Source organism: Hemitrygon akajei, chromosome 5 (genome assembly GCF_048418815.1).
Source record: "Hemitrygon akajei chromosome 5, sHemAka1.3, whole genome shotgun sequence".
Classification (NCBI taxonomy): domain Eukaryota; kingdom Metazoa; phylum Chordata; class Chondrichthyes; order Myliobatiformes; family Dasyatidae; genus Hemitrygon; species Hemitrygon akajei.
In genome coordinates this window covers 141,028,462-141,052,918 of record NC_133128.1, presented here as the reverse complement: position 1 = coordinate 141,052,918, position 24,457 = coordinate 141,028,462, and the positions used below count along the sequence as shown (strand labels likewise).

Here is a 24,457-nt window from a genome sequence, read left to right as displayed (position 1 = left end):
AAAGGTCAGATGCTTGATCTCACTGGGAAGTGGGGAACAGGTTATGGTTAATGTACATTAGAACCCTAAAATGGCCAGCATATTTTTATTAACTGAGTTTGCTTCCACCCCATGACTTCATACCTGCAAAGAAATGCTTAGTACTGTTTGCTATTTCTTAGATTTTGGCCTGTCAGGTTTACATGTCCTGCCGAAGTGTTTTGGCCTGAAACATCGACCATACATTTTTCCATAGATGCTGCCTGGCCTGCTGAGTTATTCCAGCATTTTCTGTGTGTTGCTCGGATTTTCAGCATCTGCAGATTTTCTCGTTTCCGGTTTACAATGATAGTGATGTATCACTGGTGGGACTTGGGACACTGAAAAAACCTGGTTTAGACTGAAAGGTTACGAGAAAGTGTACAGGAGTGAGATAGATCAGCTGGTTGAGTGGTCAATAAGAACAAAGAATTGATTGTGGACTTCAGAAAGGGTAAGATGAAGAAACACACACCAGTCCTTTATAGAGGGATCAGAAATGGAAAGGGTGAGCAATTTCAAGTTCCTGGGTGTCAATATCTCTGAGGATCTAACCTGTGCACAACATATGGTTGGCTCTAACCAGACTAACACTGAACTTAGCCAAAGCGTGAATACATAGCTATATTAATTTGCTTCTACCACATGACGAATTACCCATAATAAACATAAAATGCAATACAGACAGGCAAAAATAGATACATGACACGACGGGAACTATATTTCATTTGGAGTTTGACGAGATATCACCAAATATATTTCTACTGATTATATCACAGTATGGGAGGTAGCAATGCACAGGATTGAAATAAGCTTCATAAAATTGTAAACTCAGCTCCACCATGGGTACTCGGCTCCCCAGCATCCAGGACATCTTCAAGGCGCCACGCCTCAAAAAGGTGGCATCCATTTTTAAGGACACCATCGGCCAGGACATGCCCTCTTCTCATTGGTGTCATCACGGAGGACAGGAGCCTGAAGGCACACACTCAACGATTCAGTAATAGCTAATAGCTTCTTCCCCTCAGCCGTCAGATTTCTGAATGGGCATTGAACTCATGAATATTACCTCACTACTTTTTGCTTTTTTTTTAATTAAACTTTTAAAATATAAACTTACTGTAATTTACTGCATAACAACAAATTTCACGACATATGCCAGTGATAGTAAACCTGATTAGGTTTCTGAAGATAGAAAATAGCTTTGACTGATTTGCCATGCTATTAGCAGTGCTAACTTGTGGTGATTATGGTTGCGGCACTATGAAGACTGGTCGACCTGGAATGGTATTTCAATACTAAAGGACTGGAATTGACAAATGTAGACCAAAAGATCTGGATCGGGATAAAGTTACTGATGTACTGGAATTACAGAACTCGTGGCACCAGGTTTGGGAACTGACAAATTGTGATCGGAACACTGATGGAATGGGAATTGCGGACCAAAATAATTGCGTTTGGGAATTTGAAGTAACTGGATTATAATTTTGATGCCGAGTTATTGGTACAGAGATCGAGTCAATGGCAGATTCAGCGGCTCCGGCTACAGGACGAGACTGAAGGGAGCTCGGCGAGGAGCCGGCCTCAGTGCGCGGTGGTCTCTAGGCGTTTAGGCCTGGCCCGCGTTGTTGTGGATACGGAGCCGGCCGGCTGGGCGGAGCGGGGCGGGGCGGGTCTGGCCTCGGGGGCGGAGTTGGAAACGTGTCCCTGCGGGAGGACGTGGCCCACAGCAAGAGCGGAATTGGACTGTGGCTGCAGCCCCGGCTGAGCCCGAGGCCTGACGCCTGGCACCATGCTGGACTTCGCGATCTTCGCTATCACCTTTGTGGTGGTCCTGATGAGTGCAGTGTTGTACCTGTACCCGGTAAGGCCATGAGCCCGGATTTCGGAGAACCAGCGGCGGCCCAGGCCTCTCCCGTTCACTGGGGCAGCAACCAAGGGCCGACCAACTGGGGATTCCTGTACAGTCCTCATCCCCTTCAACCAAAATTCCACCTCCTTGCCCATACGGTTTATACGTTTGCCCTAATATCCTTTGAACTCCTGGTCTCAGTTGGGAGGCAACTCATTAATGAGTGCTTAACAATTTATAACTTCTGCTTCCCGTGTTATTAACTTGTTAAAGGTTTACTTGCTCACAGTGATTTCGGCCAACAATAAATTTGCTGGCAGATGAAGACAGTGAGTGACACTCGGACCTCTTGCGTTTGACAATGAGAGCTCGTACTCCTTTAGCCCCTAAACATGTAACGGTCAGTAAGGGTGGAAGTTGGTCAAGGTCTCTTGACTGCACGGGTACATGTCTGTGTATAAGTCTCAGGAGTATGTGAGAGAGATGGCGCATTTATTGTTGCAAAGTAAATGTGCATGACTGCAAGGATATGTGTCTGCCTATGTCAGCAGCTGATGCCTGTACATATGACAAATCTATGAGACCATAGACCAGTACACTGCAGGAACAGGCCCTTCAATCCACAGTGTCTGTACCAAACTCGATGTTGAATTAGGCTAAATCTCCTATATCTGTATGTGCTGTATATCCACTATTCCCTGCATATCTACCTCAGCCTACTAAATGGCATTATCTTATCTGCTTACACTACTGTATCTTGGAGCCTGTTACTACACCTACAACTTCATGTAATAAAACTTGCTGTACTTCGCCTTAAGTCCATGTTCTCTAGTTCTTGACGTTTCTACCCTGGGAAAATATTCTGACCTTGCATCCTGTTGCTGCCTCTCATAGTTTTATATTTATCGAGATACAGTGTGCAATAGGCCCATCTGGCCCTTTGAGCTGAGCTGCCCAGCAACCCCCAATTTAACTCTAGCTTAATCATGGGAGGGTCTACAATGAACAATTAACCTACCAACTGGTACATCTATGGGAGGAAATCAGAACACGAGGGGAAACCCACTTGGCCATGTGGAGAAAATACAAACTCGGTACAGACAGCGGTGAGAATTGAACTCAGATGCTGTTACTCTTAAAGCATTGTTGCTAACTACTATGCTACCGTGCCACTTCAACTTCTATTGAGTCTCCTTTCAGCCTCCAAAGAAAACAACCAAAGTTTGTCCAGCCTCTCATGGATAAGACCCTTTCTTCCAGGCAGCATCCTAGTACACTTACTACTACCATAGAATAGGAGGTATAGATTCCTAGGTCCCATGCTATCAGATCCAGGAACAGTTATTACCCTACCACTGTCAGGCTCTTGAAATGATCCTATGATCTACAAATTCACTTTCAAGGACTATACACCTCATGTTCTCAGTATTATTTTTGTTTGCAGTGTGTCTTTTGCACATTAGTGTTTGTAATTCTTTGTGTACAGTTTTTTGTAAAATTCTATTGTATTTATTTTTTCCCCTGTAAGTGTCTGCTTAAAATGAATCTCAAAGTTTGATATGGTAACATATATGTACTGTACTTCAATAACATTTATTTGAACTGTGGTAAACCCTCTCCAAAGTCTCTGCATTATTTCTGTAATGGGACGAGCAGAATTGCACACGATACTCCAAGTGCCACCTAACCAAAGTTGCAATGTGATTTCCTGACCTTGTACTCAATTCCCCGATCAATGGTGGCAAGCATGCCATATGTCTTCTTTACCACTCAGTCTGTTTGTGTAACTGCTTGTTATTGTTTGTGCAAATATGCAAACTAGGTGCAAAAGTGGCTCTGTTTGTGAGTTGTGGGTGCATACAAACAAATGCAAAGAATTGGATTTAGATGCATTTTCATTATTTCTGCACAATTTAAATTACTTAGCACTTTGCAGCAGGGCTGTGTAGTGTGATGGAGTTTGATATCTTTCATATCTGAATTGCAATGGTTGCTTGTAAGCTATGTAATAACAGTGTCTTGTGTACTTGCAGCTGATTCATTGCTTTGTCAATGATTTATCAGCCACTGTTCATGTGTCTGTAAGCAAGACAATCAAGGATTATTGTTTTTTTTACAAACATTTTAACAGTCACGTCTGTATTGAATTGATTCTCTGTTTTTTTTTTGCATTAAGTGAAGTTTTATATTCATACTGGATGTGATAAATGAGATAATCCAAATCCTGGAAATGCCCAGAATTTGAAAAGAAGCAGTATACGCACTTACAATTATACTATTGTACAATTGGAATATCTGTACCCTTATACCATTATATTTTCACAAGCATTGCAGTTTAAAACTAAGTCATTGACTTCCTGGGATATTGCCTACTATCGTACATTTGTGTTCTCTTGTTACCAGGTTTACTCATTGAAATCCCAGCCACCAGTTTGTGCATAGCAAGGTCCCATAAACAGCAATGGGTGACTAGAAAATCTGACGTATTTGAAGGAATAAGTAATGGCATGAATGCCAGTGAAGTTGGGAAACACTTCTACGTGCAAATCTAATAAGAATTAATGCTAAATTTTGCAAATCAATATTGTGAGATGTGCAGCAAAATCAGGTTTATGGGGTTTGGTCATAATGGCACATATGAACTAAAGGAAAGTCAGAGAAGTTTGGGACTAAATGGCACTCTCCTGTTCAAGCTTTCATGTTCTGGTAGCTACTGGCCTATCAGTTTATCAACACTACGTACAGGACTGTCATTGTTAATGTGGTTTAGCATGCGTGTGTAGTGCTCTGTCACCATAACTGGAATACAGTTCTGTTGGTTACAGATCTGCAACAGTATCACTGGGTTTTTGTAACAAACCACTATAGTTCTGGACACAGTGCTAGTCAATGTCTATATGGCTAACTTTGAGAGCTGTCATCGACTGAGAAGGCTAAATGGTCTCCTTCAAGTCATAAGGAAATATAAAATGTGAAATTGTTATATGTGAGACAATATGCACAAAATAGCTGCCACGTTTCTATTAGAACAATGATTATACTTCTAAAGTACTTCTCTGAAATTTGCTAAGCATTTAGAAGTTTACTTTAACTTTAAGTAAAAATTATTTTACTTTACACAATTTATTTTTCCCATTTACAAGTTGTACATATCACCTACTGTACCAGGGACAAACAGGGCTTGTTGTAAGACTCATCTGTAGGTGTGGACATGGGACAACATCTGATTCTGGTTCATGAACCTCTGCTGGATCATAGGAGGACAGATTCCAGTTAGGATCGATAACTTGGGAAACATTGCCAATCGTAGTTAAGATCAGTTCCTTGAAGGGGATGACGTAGGAATAAATGCCTTCATGTTTCATACTATTACATGAATAGCAGTAATTTCTTTTCATTTGCTTTATTCTCAATATTTATTCTATGTTTTATCAATAGGCATCCAGGCAAGCATCTGGCATTCCGGGAATGACACCTACAGAAGAGAAGTAAGTCAGTCTTTGCTCTGCAAGCTAGAAGTTCTGTACAAAATAAAAAGACATGTTTTCTCCTCTGAACAAGGGAAGTCCTTTAAAACCAATGAACTAGTTTTGAACTGCAGTCTCTGTTGTGATAATGGAAATCTGGCAATGTTTTGGAGCACTGCAAGAATTACAACAGCAAGCTATCCTACAGCTCAGTGAAGCAACAGTGCAACATTCCTGTCAATTGATTCCTCAGGGATCCACATCACAGCATATGGGTGGTGAAGAAGCAGTCTGAAGTATGTGAGTTAGACTGCCTTCACTCACCATTGAAGCCAGAGCCTAAGATCTGTCAAACATTGGCAAGGGTAATTTGTTCACTGACCCCTACTATACTTCCTCAGCTGGTGAATCAGCACTTCCCACATCCAACACAATGACTGAGAAGCAAAAACAGTGCGTTTCACAGTTAGGGGATTTATTTGCCCATCACCATAAGCTGTTCAGTAATAGAACTGACTGAGTCCTGAATGGCAGAGTGCCAAAGTAGGTGTGCATCAGAGTAAATGAGGGAGAACCAACCTTATCTTCACCAATCTGCTAGTCGGATTATAGTTCTTCATAACATTAATGGTAGGAGTGGCCATTTGACAGTCTTGATAGATGTAGAGAATTCTAATGTTTTGCATGGCACTGTGGCACAGTTCGTAGAGCTGCTACCCCAGAGCACTAGGTACCCAAGTTCCACCCTGTTCTCTAATGCTAACTGTCTGAAGCTTGCATATTCCCCATGTGATCTGACTGTATAGGTTCCCTCCAAATGCTCCAGTTTCCTCCCACATCTCCAAAGTTGTGGTGGCTGGCTGCTATAAATTTTGTCTAGTTTATGGGAGAGTGGTAGAAGCTGGGATTGTTAACAAGAATTGAAAAACAGGACTGGAATAAAAGAGTGGTTGATGGTTGGCTCAGACTAGGTTACTATACCTCTATTACTTTCTTATTTATTTAATATTTAAATCAATATTAATAATTAAATGCACAGCATGGCAAGTTTCTTTCTCTGTGATTGCCATCAGGCCGGGAATTAACCCATGTTCAATCAGGAGGGTGAGAGAACATGTCAGGAGCATCATCCAAGGTGAAGCGGTGACACGGGACAGTGTGAATGGTAATCATTGTAAGCACAATGCCCCCGCCAACAAAAGATCAAACACCCAAATGGAGGAGGCTGGGTAAACTTTGGAAACGGAAGAGGAGTTAAATAGATATTTGGCATCAAATTTGTTTTACAGTTACTGCAAGCATCCTATTAATACTGAATAATGCTGGGAAGGAATTAAATACTATCACCATTGTGAAAAAATTAATGTTGGATAAACTAACGGTGGGGGTGAGTGGAGTGCTAAATGATAAGTCCCTGGACCAGATGGCTTCCATCCTGGAATTCTAAAAGAAATATTTGCAGAGATGGTAGTTGAATTTTGTTGTGAGCTTCCAAAAATCCTCAGATACTGGACAAGTTCCAGAGGATTGGAAAACTGCCTTATTCAAAAAGAAGTGAGTCAAAAAGCAGTAATGGAAGACTAATCAGACAAATAGTTGTTAGAAAAAATGTCAGAATCAATTAAAAAGGAAGCAATTGCGGCACATTTACAAAGTTATTTCTAATCAAGTTATTTCTAATCAATATAGTTTCATGAAGGGAAAATCACATCTGTCCTAAATTTTTTTTGGCAAAATCCTGGCCAGAATTTACAGAGGGTATCTGGTGTGTGTATATATATTCAGCCTTACAGAAGGTATTTGACAAGATATTTCACTTAATTAGTAAGGTTACTGTACATGGTGTGGAGGTAGTTTATTGGCATCAATGGAAGTTGACCAATGGTAGGAAACAGTGAATACAGTTAAAAGGTAATTTTCAATAAGGGTACAATGAACCAACACACACAATGTTTGCAAAAATAAATATTATCTTGTAGGTAAGAAGCAAATTTGTGGAAACCAAATTTGTAGATGACACAAAATAATCAAAGTAAACTGCGAGGAGGATGAAGACAGTTCAGAGAGAAACTGATGGGTTAGGTGAATGATAACAAGTTGGCAAATGGATGGAACAATGTGGAAGAAAGTGAAGTTATTTATTTTGCAATTAAAAACAAAAGAACAGACAACTATTTAAAAGGAGAAAATCTGAAAAAGCTGTGACACAAGTGAAGTTGGAGGGAGGGCCTTGCTCATGCATGAACGTGTTAGGCATAGGAAAGACTAATGAAAGTTGTCTCTTATTTCAAGAAGAGTTGGACATAAAAGCAGTGAAGTCTTGTCACAACTGTAAAACACATGAGTGAGACCTCATCTCAAGCGCTAACAGTAATTTTGGTCTACCTGTTTAAGAAAATATATAGAATTTCATTGGAGGTGGTTCAAAGAGGATTCACTAGGCTGGTTCCCATCCTGGGGAGTTTCCTATGAGAAAATGTAAGGCTGGTTCAGCGAAAAAGGATTTGAGTTTGAGGAGAATATCTTAGAGATAACACTGTGCAATAGCACTAAGTATTTATCTATCATCAGCCAATAACTTGTGCTGAAGACAGTTCTGATGTGTGCACAACTTGGATGTCTATTGACAGTATATGTTTGGAAATGTATTTTGGTGAGGTTGGTTTCAAGTTCCCATTGTGCCATCTATCTGTAACAAAAGATAGATTGAAACTGGTTTGTCAAACTTTACATGAGAAGCCTCCAGAAACCATACTCCTTCAGTTTGACTTGGAATTACAGCTGAATTCTGTAGATAAAATGTCCAAAATAACCATCTTTGCTTTGTGAAGAAAGGTGTAATGCTGTTTAAAATGAATTGGTTTTTGAAGACAATTTCTAGGTAAATGACTTGTGCCCTATCACTTCACTCCATTTCCCTCTTTCTCTGTAAATAGAGAAGTTGTCTTATGAATGATTGTCTCAGAATTCATCCTTGTACAAAACAAAATTGCTGAAAAATGTCTGGCAAAAATGAAAACCTTTCATCAGCATACTTTATTCTGACTCTAGATTTAAATAGTCCTTATTAGCAAAGTGTCAGACTTTGAGTTGAGTGGATATGCCAGGCTCATGGCAAACAGTCCACATTTTCAGGAAAGACTGTTCAAACACTAGAAAATTAAGAAATGAAGCATCATACCAACTTTTCCCAAATCAAAGTTAAATAAAAAATATGTTGAGTGGAGAACAATCACGTAAAGTATGTGCTTCAAATCAATCGCTTAATCAATTGCTCTCTTTTCCAAGTGTATCTGAAGGCAACTATTTGTTCTAAATCCTCAGGGATGGGAATCTTCCAGATATTGTGAGCACTGGCAGTCTTCATCAGTTCTTGGTAAATCTTCATGAAAAATATGGATCCATTGTATCTTTCTGGTTTGGACGACGGCTGGTGGTCAGTTTGGGTTCCTTGGATCTCTTGAAAGAGCACATCAATCCAAACCGGACGTGTAAGTAGAGACTTCTTTTTTAGAGATTTAGAGACACAGCACAGTATCCTGCTCTTCCAGCCCGACAAACCTGCACCACCCAATTAGACATACTAACCCATACATCTTTGGAATGCATGAGGAAACTCAAGCACCCGGAGGAAACCCATGCGGTAGTGGGGAGAATGTACAAACTCCCTGTACATGGAATTGAACCTGAGTCACTAGCGCTATGCCCCACCTCACATTTTAGAGTCTGGAAACATCATACTCAGCTCATCAAGAGACAGCAGGTACACGTTGGGAAACAGTATCCACTTTCAAATTAATTAACAGTTTAGGGTAAGATCTAAGAAGCAGAATATAATCAAGATTGGTAAATATTTGGAATGGTAAGTACCAGAATAAGTTTCAGACTAGGATGAAGTCTAGGGCTTCTGAATAACAGATATGGGTAAGATGAAATCTCAGAATGATTTAGACATTATGTATATTGTGGAATGCTGGAATCCAAGCAACAGACTTGGCTGCTGTCTGTAAACTAGATATGCCCATGGGCATTGAGTAAGAATCTCAAATGGTATTTGTGGCTGAGATTACTTTATAACCTAAGGTACAGAGACCAATTTTGATGGCCCACCCTCTGACTGAGAATAGGCTGTTAATGTGGTATAGTTTAAGGCTCAAGACATGGTTTAATGTTATACTAGTCACTGGACAACATGAGGAATGTGTGTACAAACATATCTAAACATACATCAAGAACAAAATAGTAACTAGGGAGAGGGAGAATAACTCAAGGATATCAGACAGACTATGTGCTTGTGGGTGGAGGATATGGCCAACACCTTAAGTAAGTATTTTGCTTCAGTATTTACCAAGGAGATAATGTAGAACAGGGGTTTCCTACCTGGGGTCCACAGATCCCTCAGTTAATGGTAGGAGTCAATGGCATAATAAAAAGGTTGGGAACCCCTGATGTAAGGGATAGTGAAATCCCTGGAACATGCTAATATGCTAGGGCGTTCTGAGATAAGGACGGAGGTAGTGTTGGGTCTCTGAAAGAATATTAAGGTGGTTATTGAGGGAGGCAAAATAAGATTGCTGGAGCCTTGACCAAGATCTTTGCATCCTCTCTTGCCACAGGCAAGTCCCAGAGGACTGGTGAGTAGCCAATGTTGTTCCATTAAAAGGGATTTTCTGTTGGGAATGAAGGAAGATGAGAGGTGACCTGATAGAGGTGTACAAGATGAGAAGGAGCATAGATAGAGTGTATCATCAGAAACTTCTTCCCAGGCTGGAAATGACTAATATAAGGAATCATAAATTTAAAGAAATTAAAGAAAAATATAGGGGGGTGATAATAGAAGTAAGTTATTTACACTGTCATTGTCTGACTATCCCTAATCAGACTATGCTTCTCCAAATATATTGGATTCCAGTTAATTGGGACAGATCAGGATCAGTACATTTTGGCACAATTAAGTGGCTGCTCAAATTAGCTGAAGTTCCATGGAAATAGTTAAACAGGTATAAAAAAAGACAAACTACCATTTAAATGAGTAACAAGTTACGTATTTAAATGACGTACAGAACAAATTAAAACACTACCGATACTACTACAGTACTTTAAAATTGTGTATTGGTTCCTAATAGTTATTGAGGGAGGAATTCATTCAGTGTATGGTGCCTGTTGATTGCCTAGAAAATGAACAATATCAGTGCAGACAGGTGGTGCTGATAATGGACTGTCTTCATACAATGCTTTCGGTGATTACATCCTCCAGATTTTCATTGTAACATTCAAGATGATTGTTAATACCTTGAAATTTTTTGTAGTTGCTAACTTGTTGAAGTATTGAAATTATTTTATTTTCACTCCTGGCTATTTCTGCCATCTCCAAGCCTGAATGCTAGAAAACACAGTGAACAAAACGGTTTGAAATCGTCTTACTGCTTATTTATTTCCAACTATCAGTGACAAGAATTACTGCTTTTTGACCACAAACACAGGCAACTGACTGTACTTTAGAATTGTTTTCTCTAAGCATGGTGTATTATCTAATGACCACACAAGTGCATGAGACTGATGCTGGTTAAAAACTGTTTGACAACAGTCTTCTGCCCCAATTAAGTGCTATAGTGTCCCAAATAAATGGCTGCCCTTCAGTTATAGTTGCTCTTTGTTAGGAAGGCTCTGGAGGCTTTAATGAGAGTGCAGAAGAGGTTTGCCAGGGTGCAGGATGCTGCCTGGATTATAGGGTGTATACTGGAAGGAGAAGTTGAATAAACTTGTTTTTTTTTACCTCTGTAGTAGCAGGTGCTGAAGACAGACCTGATAGTTTGTAAGGTTATGAGAGGCATAGATAGCAAATAGGCAACCAGTATGGGTGGCACAATAGTGGTTAGCACAATGCTTTACAGTACAGGCGTTCCAGGTTCAATTCCCGGAGCTGCCTGTAAGGAGTTTTTACGTTCTCTCTGTAACGGAGTGGGTTTCCTCTGGTTGCTCCAGTTTCCTCCCTTGGTCCAAAGATGTACTGGTTGGTAGGTTAACTGGTCATTGTAAATTATCCCATGATTAGGCTAGGGTTAAATCAAGGGATCACTGAGTGGTGTGGTTCAAAGGGCTTACTCCGCACTGTACCTTGATAAGTAACATTTAAAAAGTTGTTCTTCCTAGAGTCAAAATGTCTTGTACTAGAGGGCATATGTATTTCAGATGACAGGAGGTAAGTTCAAAGGAGGTGTGTGGGGCAAGTTGTTTTTTTTAAATTTTACTCAGAGAGTGGTGGGTGCCTAGAATGCACAGCCAGGGTGGTGGTGGATGCAAATACGATGGAAGTATTTAAATGGCTCTTAGATAAGCACATGAATATGCAAAGATGGAGAAATATAGAAATTGTGTGGGCAGAAGAGATTAGTTACTTGGGCATTTAATGACAAGTTTAATTGGTTCGGCATAATTTTGCAGATTAAAAGGGCCTGTTCCTGTGCTTTACTGTTTTATGTTCTGTGAAAGTTGAGTTGCCCACTTTACTGTGTTAACTTCTTCCCACCTCCATTTAGCTGATCCATTCGAGACCATGCTGAAATCACTGCTAGGATACCAGGCTGGGTTTGGAGGTAGTGTTGCTGAGAGTCATGCAAGGAAGAAAGTTTACGAGGCTGCAGTGAATAAAGCAATCCAGAGCAACTTCACCCTTATTCTGAAGGTAAATAGTTTTGAGACTATTCAAACCATCCCTCTTTTAATCTCTGTAGACTTCTTCAATGCAATTCTAATTCTTCATTGAAAGACTTCATTTTGCAGTTGAAGAAAACTTTCTTTAGGATACAATATTATTAAGTATTACCTGTGAAGTCTTTTAGTCACACTGCGGCTTTTGAACTCCTTTAAGATGTTGAGCATGAATAAGTTGTCATTGTACAACAAAGAATTTGCACCAAAAAGTTAGTAAATGTTCCAGAATGCTCCAGGAGAGCTTTTTACTATTTTTCTGCAATTGGTGCATGTCCTCCCCGAACATTCGACAGTTTCTGTTTCATTTCCTTCAGTATTTGTAAAATTCACCTTTGAAGAATTTAACGTCTACTTGAAAGACACCATTTCCTTCTTCATCCTAAACCATTCTATTAGAATTTTTTATAATAGGTATTCATAAAAGCTTTTGCTATTTATTTTCTTGATATCTGAAAGGCGCTTTACATGTTTCTTACAGCAATCCCTATTCCCCATTTTCTCCTACACTTAACAATTTCTGTTTTGTTTTGTTCACTCAGTACAACTCTGCTGTGGTTTAGTTCATTTCACATCTTTGTTTATCTGCAAAATTAAAAGTACTCTCTTTTCTGCTAATATTTACAGTACATCTTAATATGCCTCCTATGTCAAGGATAACTACTGCTGATTCCTTGTTCTGTCTACTAGAGAGTTTGAATCTTACAGAGGGCAGAGTGTGTGTGTGGGGTTGAGAAGAGAGATAGAGAAAGCAAGAGAGACTGGTAACTCAGTAGGTGAGGAAATGTTTATGAGCAATAGAGGAGCACATATTTGAGAATGAAACTGCAAGTTTGGTGGATCTCCATAATATGACATCTGGCTCACCAGGTGATGTTTAAGCGATCCCTTCCCAGCCATCAGGTCTCATGTTATCAATTTTGGCATTTAGTGTAAGCTCTGGAATGACCAGAGTAGATAAAACAATAAAGCTCCCTCTCACAAAGAAACGAAGGGCTCAATGGCTGAAGCAGCATCTTTAGAGGTAAAGGGAGAGTCTGTGTTACAGGTCAAGACCCTGCATCTGGACCGAGAGTATAAAGGGAGGATAAGGGTCATGCCATTTTAAAGTGGCACGGGGGGTGGGGGCTGGTGGGACAGAGGAGGATAGAGCATAGAACAATACAGCATAGGAATAAACCCTTGGTCCACGATGTGTTTGTTGAATGTGATGCCAAATAAAACTAAATTTTCTTCAGCTATACAGGATCCATATCAGTCCATTTCCTGCATATTCACATGTCGGTCTAAAATCTTTAAATGTCACTATTGTGTCAGCTTCCACCAATACTCCCGGCAGCCCAGTCTGAACAATACCAGACAATGTGTTTTTTAAAAAAAATCTAGCCTCTGCAGTTCTCATTTATACTTTTCCCCGGCCTTAAGTGCATGTCTTCTAACAGTTGGTATTTCTACTTGGGAAAAAGATTATGACTGTGGGCCCTAACTACGCCTCTCATAATTTTATAAATTGGGCTTTCCCTCAGCCTCCTGCACTCCAAAGAAAACAATGCAGTTTTGTCCAACCTGTCCTTATAGCTCATACCCTCTAATCCAGGCAGCATCCTGGTAAAGCTCTTCTGCATGCTTTTCATATCTCCGCATCTTTCCTATTATTTTATTTTATTTTATTTAGAAATACAGCAGGGAATAGGCCCTTCCAGCTCAATGAGCCATGCTGTCCAACAACACACCTATTTAACCCGAGCTTATTCACGGGACAATTTACAAAGACAAATTAACCTGCTAACCAGTAGATCTTTGGACTCTGGTACGAAGCCTGAGCACCCAGAGGAAACCCATCTGTTCACAGACTCCTTGCAGACAGCAGGTGGGATTGAACCCAAGTTGCTGGCTCTATAACAGTGTTAGCTACCATGCCATCCATAATGGGGTGGCCATAGCTGCACATAATACTCCAAGCATGCAGAAACTGATTTAATTTTTTTGAGCTGCAGTCTGACTTCATTACCTAACACCCCTAACAATAAAGGCAAGTATTCCATACACCTTCTGTGCCACCTTATCCACTTGCATAGCCACTTTTGATAAACTGTGCACCTGGAACCTACGACCCCTCTATTAAGGAACCTGTTATCAACTGCATTTGACCTCCCAAAGTGCAAATTCTTACACTTGCCCAGATTCGATGATGCTGTCTTCTACCTGCTGAACAAAGCCGATTCCCATTTGGATGAGCAGAGCAGCCCTGTGAGGATCAGGTTTTTTTGATTTCTCAATACCATACAGCCCTCATTGCTTGGGGAAAAACTCTGTTTAATGCAGGTCGGCACTGCCCTGTATCCTCACAATTTTTGTCAGAACTGTTTGTCAGACATGGCTATGAGCAGCACTGGGGCCCCACAGGGGTCTGTATTGGCACCCTTCCTGTTTAGCCTGTATATCTTGGACTTTAGATACAACACTGGGTGACGTCATCTGCTGAAATTCTCTGATGACTCAGCAATAATTGGGTGTATAAAGGGAGGAGGGGAGGATGAATACAGGGCCCTGGTGAGGACTTTGTCAAATGGTGCAAGCTAAATCATTTGCAGCTCAACATCAGTACAACAAAGATGATGCTAATGGACTTTAGGAAGACAGCCTGCACTGCTCCCTGTTACTATTGATGGTGAGGATGAGGATGTGGTGAGGACCTACAAGTACCTGGGGGTGCACCTGAATGACAGACTTGAGTGGAGCACCAACACTGAGGTTGAGTACAAGAAGGGCCAGAGTTGCCTCGACTTCCTCAGGAGTCTGAGGTCCTTTGGTGTATGCAGGCCTCTCCTGCACATGTTCTACCGGTCTATTGTCACCAGTACAATCGTCTATGCACTAGTGTGCTGGGGCAATGGTGTCAACAGGGGTGATGCCAACAGGCTCAATAAACTGATTGGAAAGGCTGGCTCTGTTATAGGAGTCAAAATGGACACAATGGAGGCTGTGGGAGAAGAAAGGACCCTACAGAAAATCCTGTCAATTCTGGATAATGTTTCTCACCCTCCGCATGCCACCTTAGCTGATCAGAGGAGCACTTTTAGTAATTGACTAAGACAACTGCGCTGCTCCAAAGAGCACTCTATGAGGTCATTTTTACCCTCAGCAATTAGGCTCGAAAATGAGTCAACCTATAGCCGGGGGAAGTGATGACCTCATTCCTGTTAGACAGTTTGAGGTAACTTTTATTCTTTCTTACATCTCTTCTAATATTTGAATATTTGTATATCTGTGCACTTGTAATGCTACTGTAGCATTGTAATTTCCTTTGGGATCAATAAAGTACCTATATCTAAACACTATCTGCCAATTTCTTGCCTATATGTGTAACTTTATTCACAGTATTATTTGATAATCCTTCATACTATCCACATCGCCGTTTTTTATATTATCTACAATCTTGCTAATGCACCTATCTACATTTTCAACCTAATCATTGATAAATATCACAAACAATAAAGGTCCCAGCGTCAATTCTTGTGGAACCCTACTGGTCTTGGACCTCCAGCCAGTATAACAGCCTTCTACCTTACATTATGATTTCTGTGGGCTAGCTAGTTCTAGATCCAAACTTGCAATTCACTCTGGATCCCATGCATCTTTATCTTGTGAATCATCCTACCACAAGTGACCTTCTCAAATGCCGTACTGAAGTCCACGTTGATAATATACACTGCCTTAACCTCAACAAGCACCTTTGTCCCCTCCTCAAATTTGTCAGGTATGGAATACCCCACATAAAACCATGCCAACTATCTTTTAGAATGCCATTGCTTTCCAAATGTACATAAATCCTATCCCTAAGAATCCTCTCTAGTAACTTCCCTACCACTGACGTGGGGCTTACTACCACATAATTACCTGGATTATCCCTATTTCCCTTCTTGAGCAAAGGAATAACATTTGCTACTCTCCTGTCCTCCAGGACTTCATCAGTTACTAGTGACAATGCAAAGGTCATTATCAAAGCCCTAGCAACCTTCTCACATGCTCTTTTGAATATTCTTGGATAAATGCCATCAGGCCCTTGGAATTTATTTGCCTTAATGCTGCTCAGAAGACCCAGTATTACCTCCTTCCCAATTTCAAAATATCCCAGCACATTCCCCATTGTTTTCACTATCCTCCACTTCCTTCCGCTCAGTAAATACTGGCACAAAGTACCGTAGATTCCGGACTACAGAGCGCACCTGATTAAAAGCCGCTGGCTCTAATTTTAGAAATAAAATCAATTTTTTAATTGTAAAGGCCGCACCGGATTTTCGGCCGCAGGTGTCCCACGTTGTAATATGAGATATTTACACAGAAAGATATTACACGTGAGGATTTTTTAACTTTTAATTAAATCCATATGGTAACAAAAACAAATACATATTGCAAATGCTTTTTTTCGAACCGTGCCCGTAACGCGGCTACTTTTAAATACGTTGCGTATACTTCTTTACTGAACAACATTCCAATATCTCCTAACGACTGGTAAAAAATATATATACTACAGCCTACCAGGAAAAGTTATTGATCACCTTTAACTTAAAAGCAGCGTTCGCTCAGATCCAAAGCCGCTCGCGTAATGCGCTCCCCCCCTCCTTTCCGTTTATCGCAAACGGCATTTAAAAGCAGCGTTCGCTCAGATCCAAAGCCGCTCGCGTAATGCGCTCCCCCCCTCCTTTCCGTTTATCGCAAACGGCATTTAAAAGCAGCGTTCGCTCAGATCCAAAGCCGCTCGCGTAATGCGCTCCCCCCCTCCTTTCCGTTTATCGCAAACCGGCATTTTCCCACAAGACACCGCGAAACCGGGTGTGACGTCATAGCATCCCGCGATGTAGTACAGAAAACAAATATAGTTAAAACTCTTCTAACTTTAACTAGAAAATGAATTACTAAGCGAAAATATTATAAACTAAGTATGCCATAAGGCAGCACAATGCTTCGAGTGTTTTCCATGTTGATGAGGGTGAGTACAAATGACTGATTTACAATAATTTAATTGTGAAAGTGCGCTTGATTTATCGTACAATTTCATTGGACCTCTGTGAACTACTCATCAATTTTATTGGTCTACTGTTATGAGGCAAAATGTTTACGAGGCGGCATGAAAAAAAATCATGCATTAGCCGCTTCGGATTATAGGCCGCAAAGTTCAAAGCTGTTCAAAATGTGGGAAAAAAGTAGCGGCTTAAAATCCGGAATCTACGGTACTCATTTAGTAATTCAGCCACTCCAAATACAAATTCCCTCCTTTATCCCTGAATGGACCTACCTCCTCATTAGTTAACTTCTTTTTTCTTAAGATTATATTCTTAAAACTGAAGGAGTTGTGATCATTGTTCCCAAATGCTCTCTGACTGAAGGCCAGTCACCTGTCCAGGCTCATTTCCCAAATTGAGGACCAATATGGTCCTTCGTTTAATGGAACTATCCACATGCCGTTTCAAGAAACTGCCTTGGATGTACCAAAAAATATTCTGCCCCATCTAAGCCTATTGTATGAAGGAAATCCCGGTCAATGCAGGGGAAGTTAAAGTTATCCTTTTACATTTTTCCATTGTCCTGGTGGCCATGGCAAAGCCCGTATATAACCCCTTTCACCTTTCTTATTTTTGAACTCTACCCACATTACCTCAGTGGATGAGGCCTCCAATATTTCCTCTGCAGTGCTCCTTGACTGTAATGCAACCATACCTCTTGTATCCCTTTCTATCTCATCTAAAGCATCAAAACCCTGGAAAGTTGAACTGATTGGTAATTAGTAACCACTGGTATACAGCAAGAATCTGTACTACAATGGTCTTGCAGTATATATGTCTATGTAGGCACCCTAACTATATATACAGTTGCAAGAAAAAGTTTGTGAACCCTTTGCAATTATCTGGTTTTCTGCATTAATTTACTCATAAAATGTGGTCTGATCTTCATCCAAGTCACAATAATAGACAAACACAATTTGCCTAAACTAATAGCACATAAGCATTTGTACTTATTCTCATCAATACTGAGTACATCATTTAAACAATTACAGTTTATGTTGAAAAAAAATGTGTGAACCTCTGGGGAAATGACTTCTACAAAAGCTATACAGAGTCAGGTGTTCCAATCAATGTGATGAGATTGGAAGTGTGTGTTGTGGAGGTGCCCTGCTCTATAAAAAAAAGACACACAAAGTTACTGACAGAGCCTGCTCTTGTCAAGAAAGATCTGTTTATGTGCACCATGCCTCAATCAAAACAACTTTCAAAAGACTTTAGAAGAATAATTGTAAAGGTGCATGAAGCTATAAAAGGCTGCAAAAGCATTTCTAAAGACTTGCGTGTTCATCAGTACACAGTAAGAGAAATTGTCTACAAATGGAGGAAATTCGGTACTGTTGCTACCCTCTCTAGGAGTGAGCATCCTGCAAAGATCAACAGGCAATACTAAAGGAGGTGAAAAAGAACCCAAGAGTAACAGCAGAAGACCCGTAGAAATTTCTAGAACTTGCTAAAGTCTCTGTTCGTGTGTCCACTATAAGAAAAAAGCTGAACAAGAATAGTGTTCATGGAGGACACCACGAAGGAAGCCACTGCACATCTCAAGTTTGCAAAAGACCACCTGGATGTTCCACAACACTTCTGGGACAATGTCCTGTGGACAGGTGAGACAAAAGTTGAACATTTTGGCAGAAATACCCATTGCTGTGTTTGGAGGAAAAAGGGAACTGCACTTCAATGCCAAAACCTCATCCCAACTGTGAAGCATGGTGGAAGGAGCATCATGGTTTGGGGCTGCTTTGCTGGCTCAGGCCTGGACAGCTTACAATCATTGAGGGAACAATTAATTCAAAATTGTATCAAGACATTTTAAAGGTAAGTGTCAGGGTAGCAGTCTGTCATCTGAAGCTTAATAGAAGTTGGATGATACAACAAGACAATGATCCGAAACACAAGAGTAAATCAACAACAGAATGGTTTAAAAAGTAGAAAATGTGTGTTTTGGAATGGCTAAGTCAGAGTCCAGGCCTTAACCCAATTGAGATGCTGTGGCATGACTTGAAGAGGGCTGTTCATGGAAGGTCCTCCAGAAATATTGATGAACTGAAACAGTTTTTTATGGAGGAATGGTCTAAAATTCCTCCTTGCCATTATATAAGTTTGATCAGCAGCTAAAGCATGTTCTACTAGTTATTAAATACAAGGGTTCACATACTTTTTCCAGCCTGGATGGTGAATGATTAAACAATTTGTTCAATAAAGACATGAAAAGTGCATTTGTATATTTATTATTAGTTTAGGCAGATCGTGTTTGTCTGTCATTGTGACTTAGATAAAGATCAGACCACATTTTATGAGTAAATTAATGCAGAAAGCCAAGTAATTGCAAAGGGTTCACAAACTTTCTTGTAAATTTATGTGCCAAAGGTTTTGCACAATACTGAACATGTAATGTAAGTCAAAAGATTAGTAAGTTTGTAAATGATGTGAAAATTGGTGAAGTTATAGATAGTGAAGAAGATTGTCTAAGGGATTTAATGGAACATAGATCAGCTGGAAAGCTAGACAGAGTAGTGGCAGATGGCATTTAATCCAGGAGGTGTGAGGTACTGAGGCATTAAGTGCTTCAGTCATGTTGGCACTGTACATATATTAGTTAGACCACATTATGATTACCATGGTACAGGAAGGAGATGCTAGGAGCGGCGGGAGTGCAGAAGAGATTCAACAGAATGTTGTCTGGAATGGAGTGTTATAGGTAAAGGGGAGATTGTGTAGTCTGGGTTTATTCTTACTGGAACCTAGGAGACAAAGGGTGACTTTACAGAGGTTTATAGTATTATGAAGGGCATATATAGAAGTTTTACCAGAGCAGAGAAAGTCTGAAAGGCTTACGTTTAAGATGAGGAGGGGGACATTTAAAGGAGATCAGAGGGGTAAGTTTTTCACATGGAGAGTGATGAATATTTGAAAAGTGCTGCAGAGGAGGTTCCAACTACAATGTTGACATGGCATTTGGACATGTTTTTGGATAGCAAGAGAGTAGAGGGATAGAGGCCTAAAGTAATTAGTCTGGATAGATATCACAATCAGCATGGATGAGATGATTAATGTCTCCTTGCCTTTTCCTTTTTCTCTTCCATCAGCTAGCTGATGAGTTGGTTTCAAAGTGGCTTTCGTATCCTGAATCCCAGCACATTCCTCTGTGTCAGCATTTGTTGGGCTTTGCCATGAAGTCTGTCACACAGACAGCAATGGGCAGTCGCTTTGAAAGTGATCAAGAAGTAATTCGCTTTCGGAAGGACCACGATTTGGTGAGTGTACTCAGATGGAATACAGAGCAGCATTGTGTAGCAAGTGATAGTGTTTCTAACTTGCTTTTGATCATTCCGTCTCAGTGAAATGTCACACAATAGAACAACAGAATGGGCCTGCATTGGCAGAAGAAGCTCTCCCCTCAGTGCGATTGACCTTGCCCAAAAGAACAAAGAATACTGAAACTGAGCTTCATGCTGTGTACCATGGGATGATGTGTGATCAGTTTATTTTTTATCAGTGCAGCTGAACGAACTTTGCATTCAGCTAGGCCAAAAATATCAGTGAGATTACTTCTGTGTTCTGGGGGAAAAGAGCGGAAAACTTGTGCTTCAAAGGACCCGTGGCAGGAGTGCCAGGTGAGTTCCAGCACAGTGTAGAAGTTGAGATATACACCCTTATCAGTTTCTTTTTAATATTGATGTGGATTCTGCTAATCAGGTTCTTTCTGTTCACAATTGCCTCTGAACTGAGGAGGCAGTTAACTCACATTGCTGATTTTGGATTTGTATGTACAACGCCTATAAAAAGTATTCACCCCCTTGGAGGTTTTCATGTTTTATTGTTTTACAACATTGAATCAGAATGAATTTAATTTGGCTTTTTTTGACTGTGATAAACAGAGAAAGACTCTTTTGTGTCAAAGTGAAAACAGATCTCTACAAAGTGATCTAAATTAATTACAAATATAAAAAGCAAAATAATTGATTACATAAGTATTCACCTCCCTCTTTAATATGACATACCAAATCAGCACCAGTGTAGCCAATTGATTTTAGATGTCACATAATTAGTAAAATGGAGATCACCTGTGTGCTGTCAAAGTGTTTCAATTGAATGTAGTAAAATACACCTGTATCTGGAAGGTCCAACTGCTGGTGAGTCAGTATCCTGGCAAAAACCACACAATGAAGACAAAAGAACACTCCAAGCAACTCCGCGAAAAGGTTATTGAAAAGCACATGTCAGGAGATGGATACAAGAAAATTTCCAAGTCACTGTATATCCCTTGGAGTACTGTTAAGTCAATCATCAAGAAATAGAAAGAATATGGCACAGCTCAAAAATTGTGTGTCAATGCAAGGAGGGGACTAGTGAGGGAGGCCACAAAGAGACTTATGACAACTCTGGAGGAGTTATAAGCTTCAGTGGCTGAGATGGGAGGAACTGTGCATAAAACAATTGCCACTGAACTGAGGAGGAATTGCCCGGATGCTTCACCAGTTGTAGCTTTACGGGAGAGTCACAAAGAGAGAGCACTGTTTGGAAAAAAAAACTCACATGAAATCTTGGCAAGAGTTTGCCATAAGGCACGTGAGAGTTTCTGAAGTCAGTTGGAAGGAGGTTCTATGGTCTGATTAAATTAAATTTGAGATTTTTGGCCATCAGACCAAACGCTATGTTTGGCATAAGCCAAACACCGCACATAATCGAAAACACACCATCCCTACTGTGAAGCATGGTGGTGACTGCATCATGCTGTGGGGATGCTTCACTGCAGCAGGCCCTGGAAGGCTTGTGCAGGTAGAGGATAAAATGAATGCAGCAAAATACAGAGAAATCCTGGAGGAAAAAAACTGTGACTTGAGAGATTTGTTTTCCAGCAAGACAGTAACCCCAAGCATAATGCCAAAGTTGCACAGCAGTGGCTTAAAAACAACAAAGTTAATGTTCTGGAGAGGCCAAGTCAGGGTCCAGGCCTCAGTCCAATTGAAATTTATGGCTGGATTTGAAAAGGTCTGTTCACTCATGATCCCCATGAAATTTGACAGAGCTTGAGCAATTTTGTAAAGAAGAACAGGGAAAATTTGCGGTGTCCAGATGTGTAAAGCTGATAGAGCCCTATCCACATAGACTCAAGGGTGTAATTGCTGCCAAAGGTGCATCTGCTAGATACTGATTTGAAGGGGTTGAATGCTTATGCAATCATTTATTTTGTGTTTTATATTTGTAATTAATTTAGATCACTTTGTACCAATCTGTTTTCACTTTGACAGGAAAGAGTCTTTCTGTTGATCAGTGTTTTAAAAAAAAATCAAATTAAATCCACTGTGATCCAATGTTTTAAAACAATAAAACATGAAAACTTCCAAGGGTGTAAATACTTTTTATAGGTACTGTAAATCAGTCAGTGTAAGTTTGGCAAGTTTTGTTCTTTGGAAGATTTTAGTCAACCAGATGGGATTTCACACCCATTTATTGCTTGCAGATTTATTTATTTCCCAAAATTTCAACTCCCGTCGGTGGATTTTCAACATCTCTCTGCATCAGTAATTGAAACTTCAGAATCCTAATTTGTCAAAGTAATCATGTTGCTATCCCAAATATGAAATAAGTGACTTTACCCTGGTCCTCTTGGCTGCCCTGAATATTCAGGGAGATGTGCCAGCATACCTGAAATTCTGGGTGGCATGCCAGTCTACCCAAATGTAGGTGTGCCTGGATATTCTATTTCAGGATGTTTGCTCTATCATTTGCTATTCAGAGGTGCATGACTTTAATTCTTCTTTTCTGTGATGTGCACTGACATCACATGTATTCCAGGATGCATGCAACCAGTCCTGGTATTTGAAACAGGTTCCTTAAATCTTGTTTATTTGAGGTGCACGTCAGACGTTCCAGGGGTGTCTGCCAGCATTTCAAGAGGCATCCCACCATCCCTTTCTGTTTTGGCTTTCAGATTTGGTCTGAGATCGGGAAAGGATTTTTGGATGGATCACTCGATAAAAGCTCCCCCAGGAAGGAACATTATGAAGCAGGTAATTTTGGATTGTGATTGTGAATCTTAATGAAATTTTGCATTAGTTGTGACTGTAACCAAATCCAAAGAACTCAGTTACAGCTTTGACTGTGGGTGTGATGGATTTTTTGGGCTGAGGAAGGCCTCACCAGCTATCATTAAATTTTATTCTGCACCTGGGATCGAGAGGGAAATGCTTTCTGGGATTCCCATCCTGACTGCTACCTGATGATGCACATGGGCATCACTATTTGAGGATGAAGCGCAAAGCTTTCTATGTTCTGCCCTATTGTGGATGTAGTAAGATTTATCTACTGAGTACAGAGGAATTCTACACAGGGAGAGGAAAATATATTCTTTCTCAGGGGCTAGAGGGAGACTAGAAGGAAATTCATAAAAATGTTGAGTGACATAGATAAGGTAAACACCAGACTCTTTTCCCTAGGGGAGAAATGTTGAATACTAGAGGGCATAGCTTTAAGGTGACAGGGAGAGGGTAGAGTTTTAAAGGAGATATGCAGAGCAAGGTTTTACACAGAAGAGCTGTAGGTACCTGGAACACACTGCCCGGGGTGGTAGTGCAGGCAGATAAAATCATGGCATTCAAGAGGCTTTTAGACAGGCACATGAGTATGCAGGGAAATGGAGGGATTTGCATTTTTTGTAGGCAGAAGGGATAGTTGAATTTAGTATCAAGCTTGGGGCAGGCATGGACCAAAGGATTTGTTCCTATGCTGTACTATTCTGTGGAAGTGTCATTGTCAGGGGCAGGTTGGCTTTGGTACATTGTGAAATTACATTAAGTGTTGTTGGTCACAGTCAGAGGTCTGTCTGTGACTAGCAATATTCCCTCCCTGTACAAGCTGAGAATGCCTAACACCTATAGATCCTTCCTTGACAATCTTTAGCACAGAAGTGAACTGGCAAGGCCGAACTTTACAGCTCAAGTCTAGGATGTGATTGAAAGTCACCTTGGTATGATGGGCCATTTTAAAATTCAATGAGGTGAAAACAGTGAATGAATGTAATCAAGAGTATTAGCACAACAAAAAAAAAGTCTAGGTCTCTATCTTCTGTCTGTGTCATTTCTGGTAAATCTTTGCATTTATTAAAATCTGAATCTGATGTGTTGAGAAAAGATGGTCTAGTTCCTTCTTGAAGTATATTGCTCCATTATCCAAGCTGGAATCCTGCTGCCTGGTATATTATGTTTAGCCTGTAAGTATGTCCTTTATGCTTAAATTCCGTACACAACAGAAAATCTTTAGTGGAGTTCAGTTTGTTTAAACTGCATTATTTTAAACATTCCTATCATGTCCACCCTCACTCCTTTGTCAAGAGGGAGGGA

General features: G+C 40.4%; 1 protein-coding gene across 1 annotated transcript in view; it reads left to right on the top strand.

Annotated features, from left to right (window-relative positions):
• Nucleotides 1-1,703: 1,703 nt before the first annotated feature.
• The window catches only part of cyp20a1 (cytochrome P450, family 20, subfamily A, polypeptide 1), a 46,487-nt gene continuing 23,733 nt past the window's right edge, over nucleotides 1,704-24,457 (top strand). Inside the window, exons 1-6 of the mRNA XM_073046686.1 lie at nucleotides 1,704-1,882; nucleotides 5,309-5,358; nucleotides 8,662-8,828; nucleotides 11,877-12,022; nucleotides 20,201-20,368; nucleotides 23,050-23,128. Of these exons, the coding sequence (XP_072902787.1) occupies nucleotides 1,811-1,882; nucleotides 5,309-5,358; nucleotides 8,662-8,828; nucleotides 11,877-12,022; nucleotides 20,201-20,368; nucleotides 23,050-23,128 (682 nt within the window). The 5' untranslated portion in view covers nucleotides 1,704-1,810. The remainder of the gene's footprint in view (nucleotides 1,883-5,308; nucleotides 5,359-8,661; nucleotides 8,829-11,876; nucleotides 12,023-20,200; nucleotides 20,369-23,049; nucleotides 23,129-24,457) is intronic.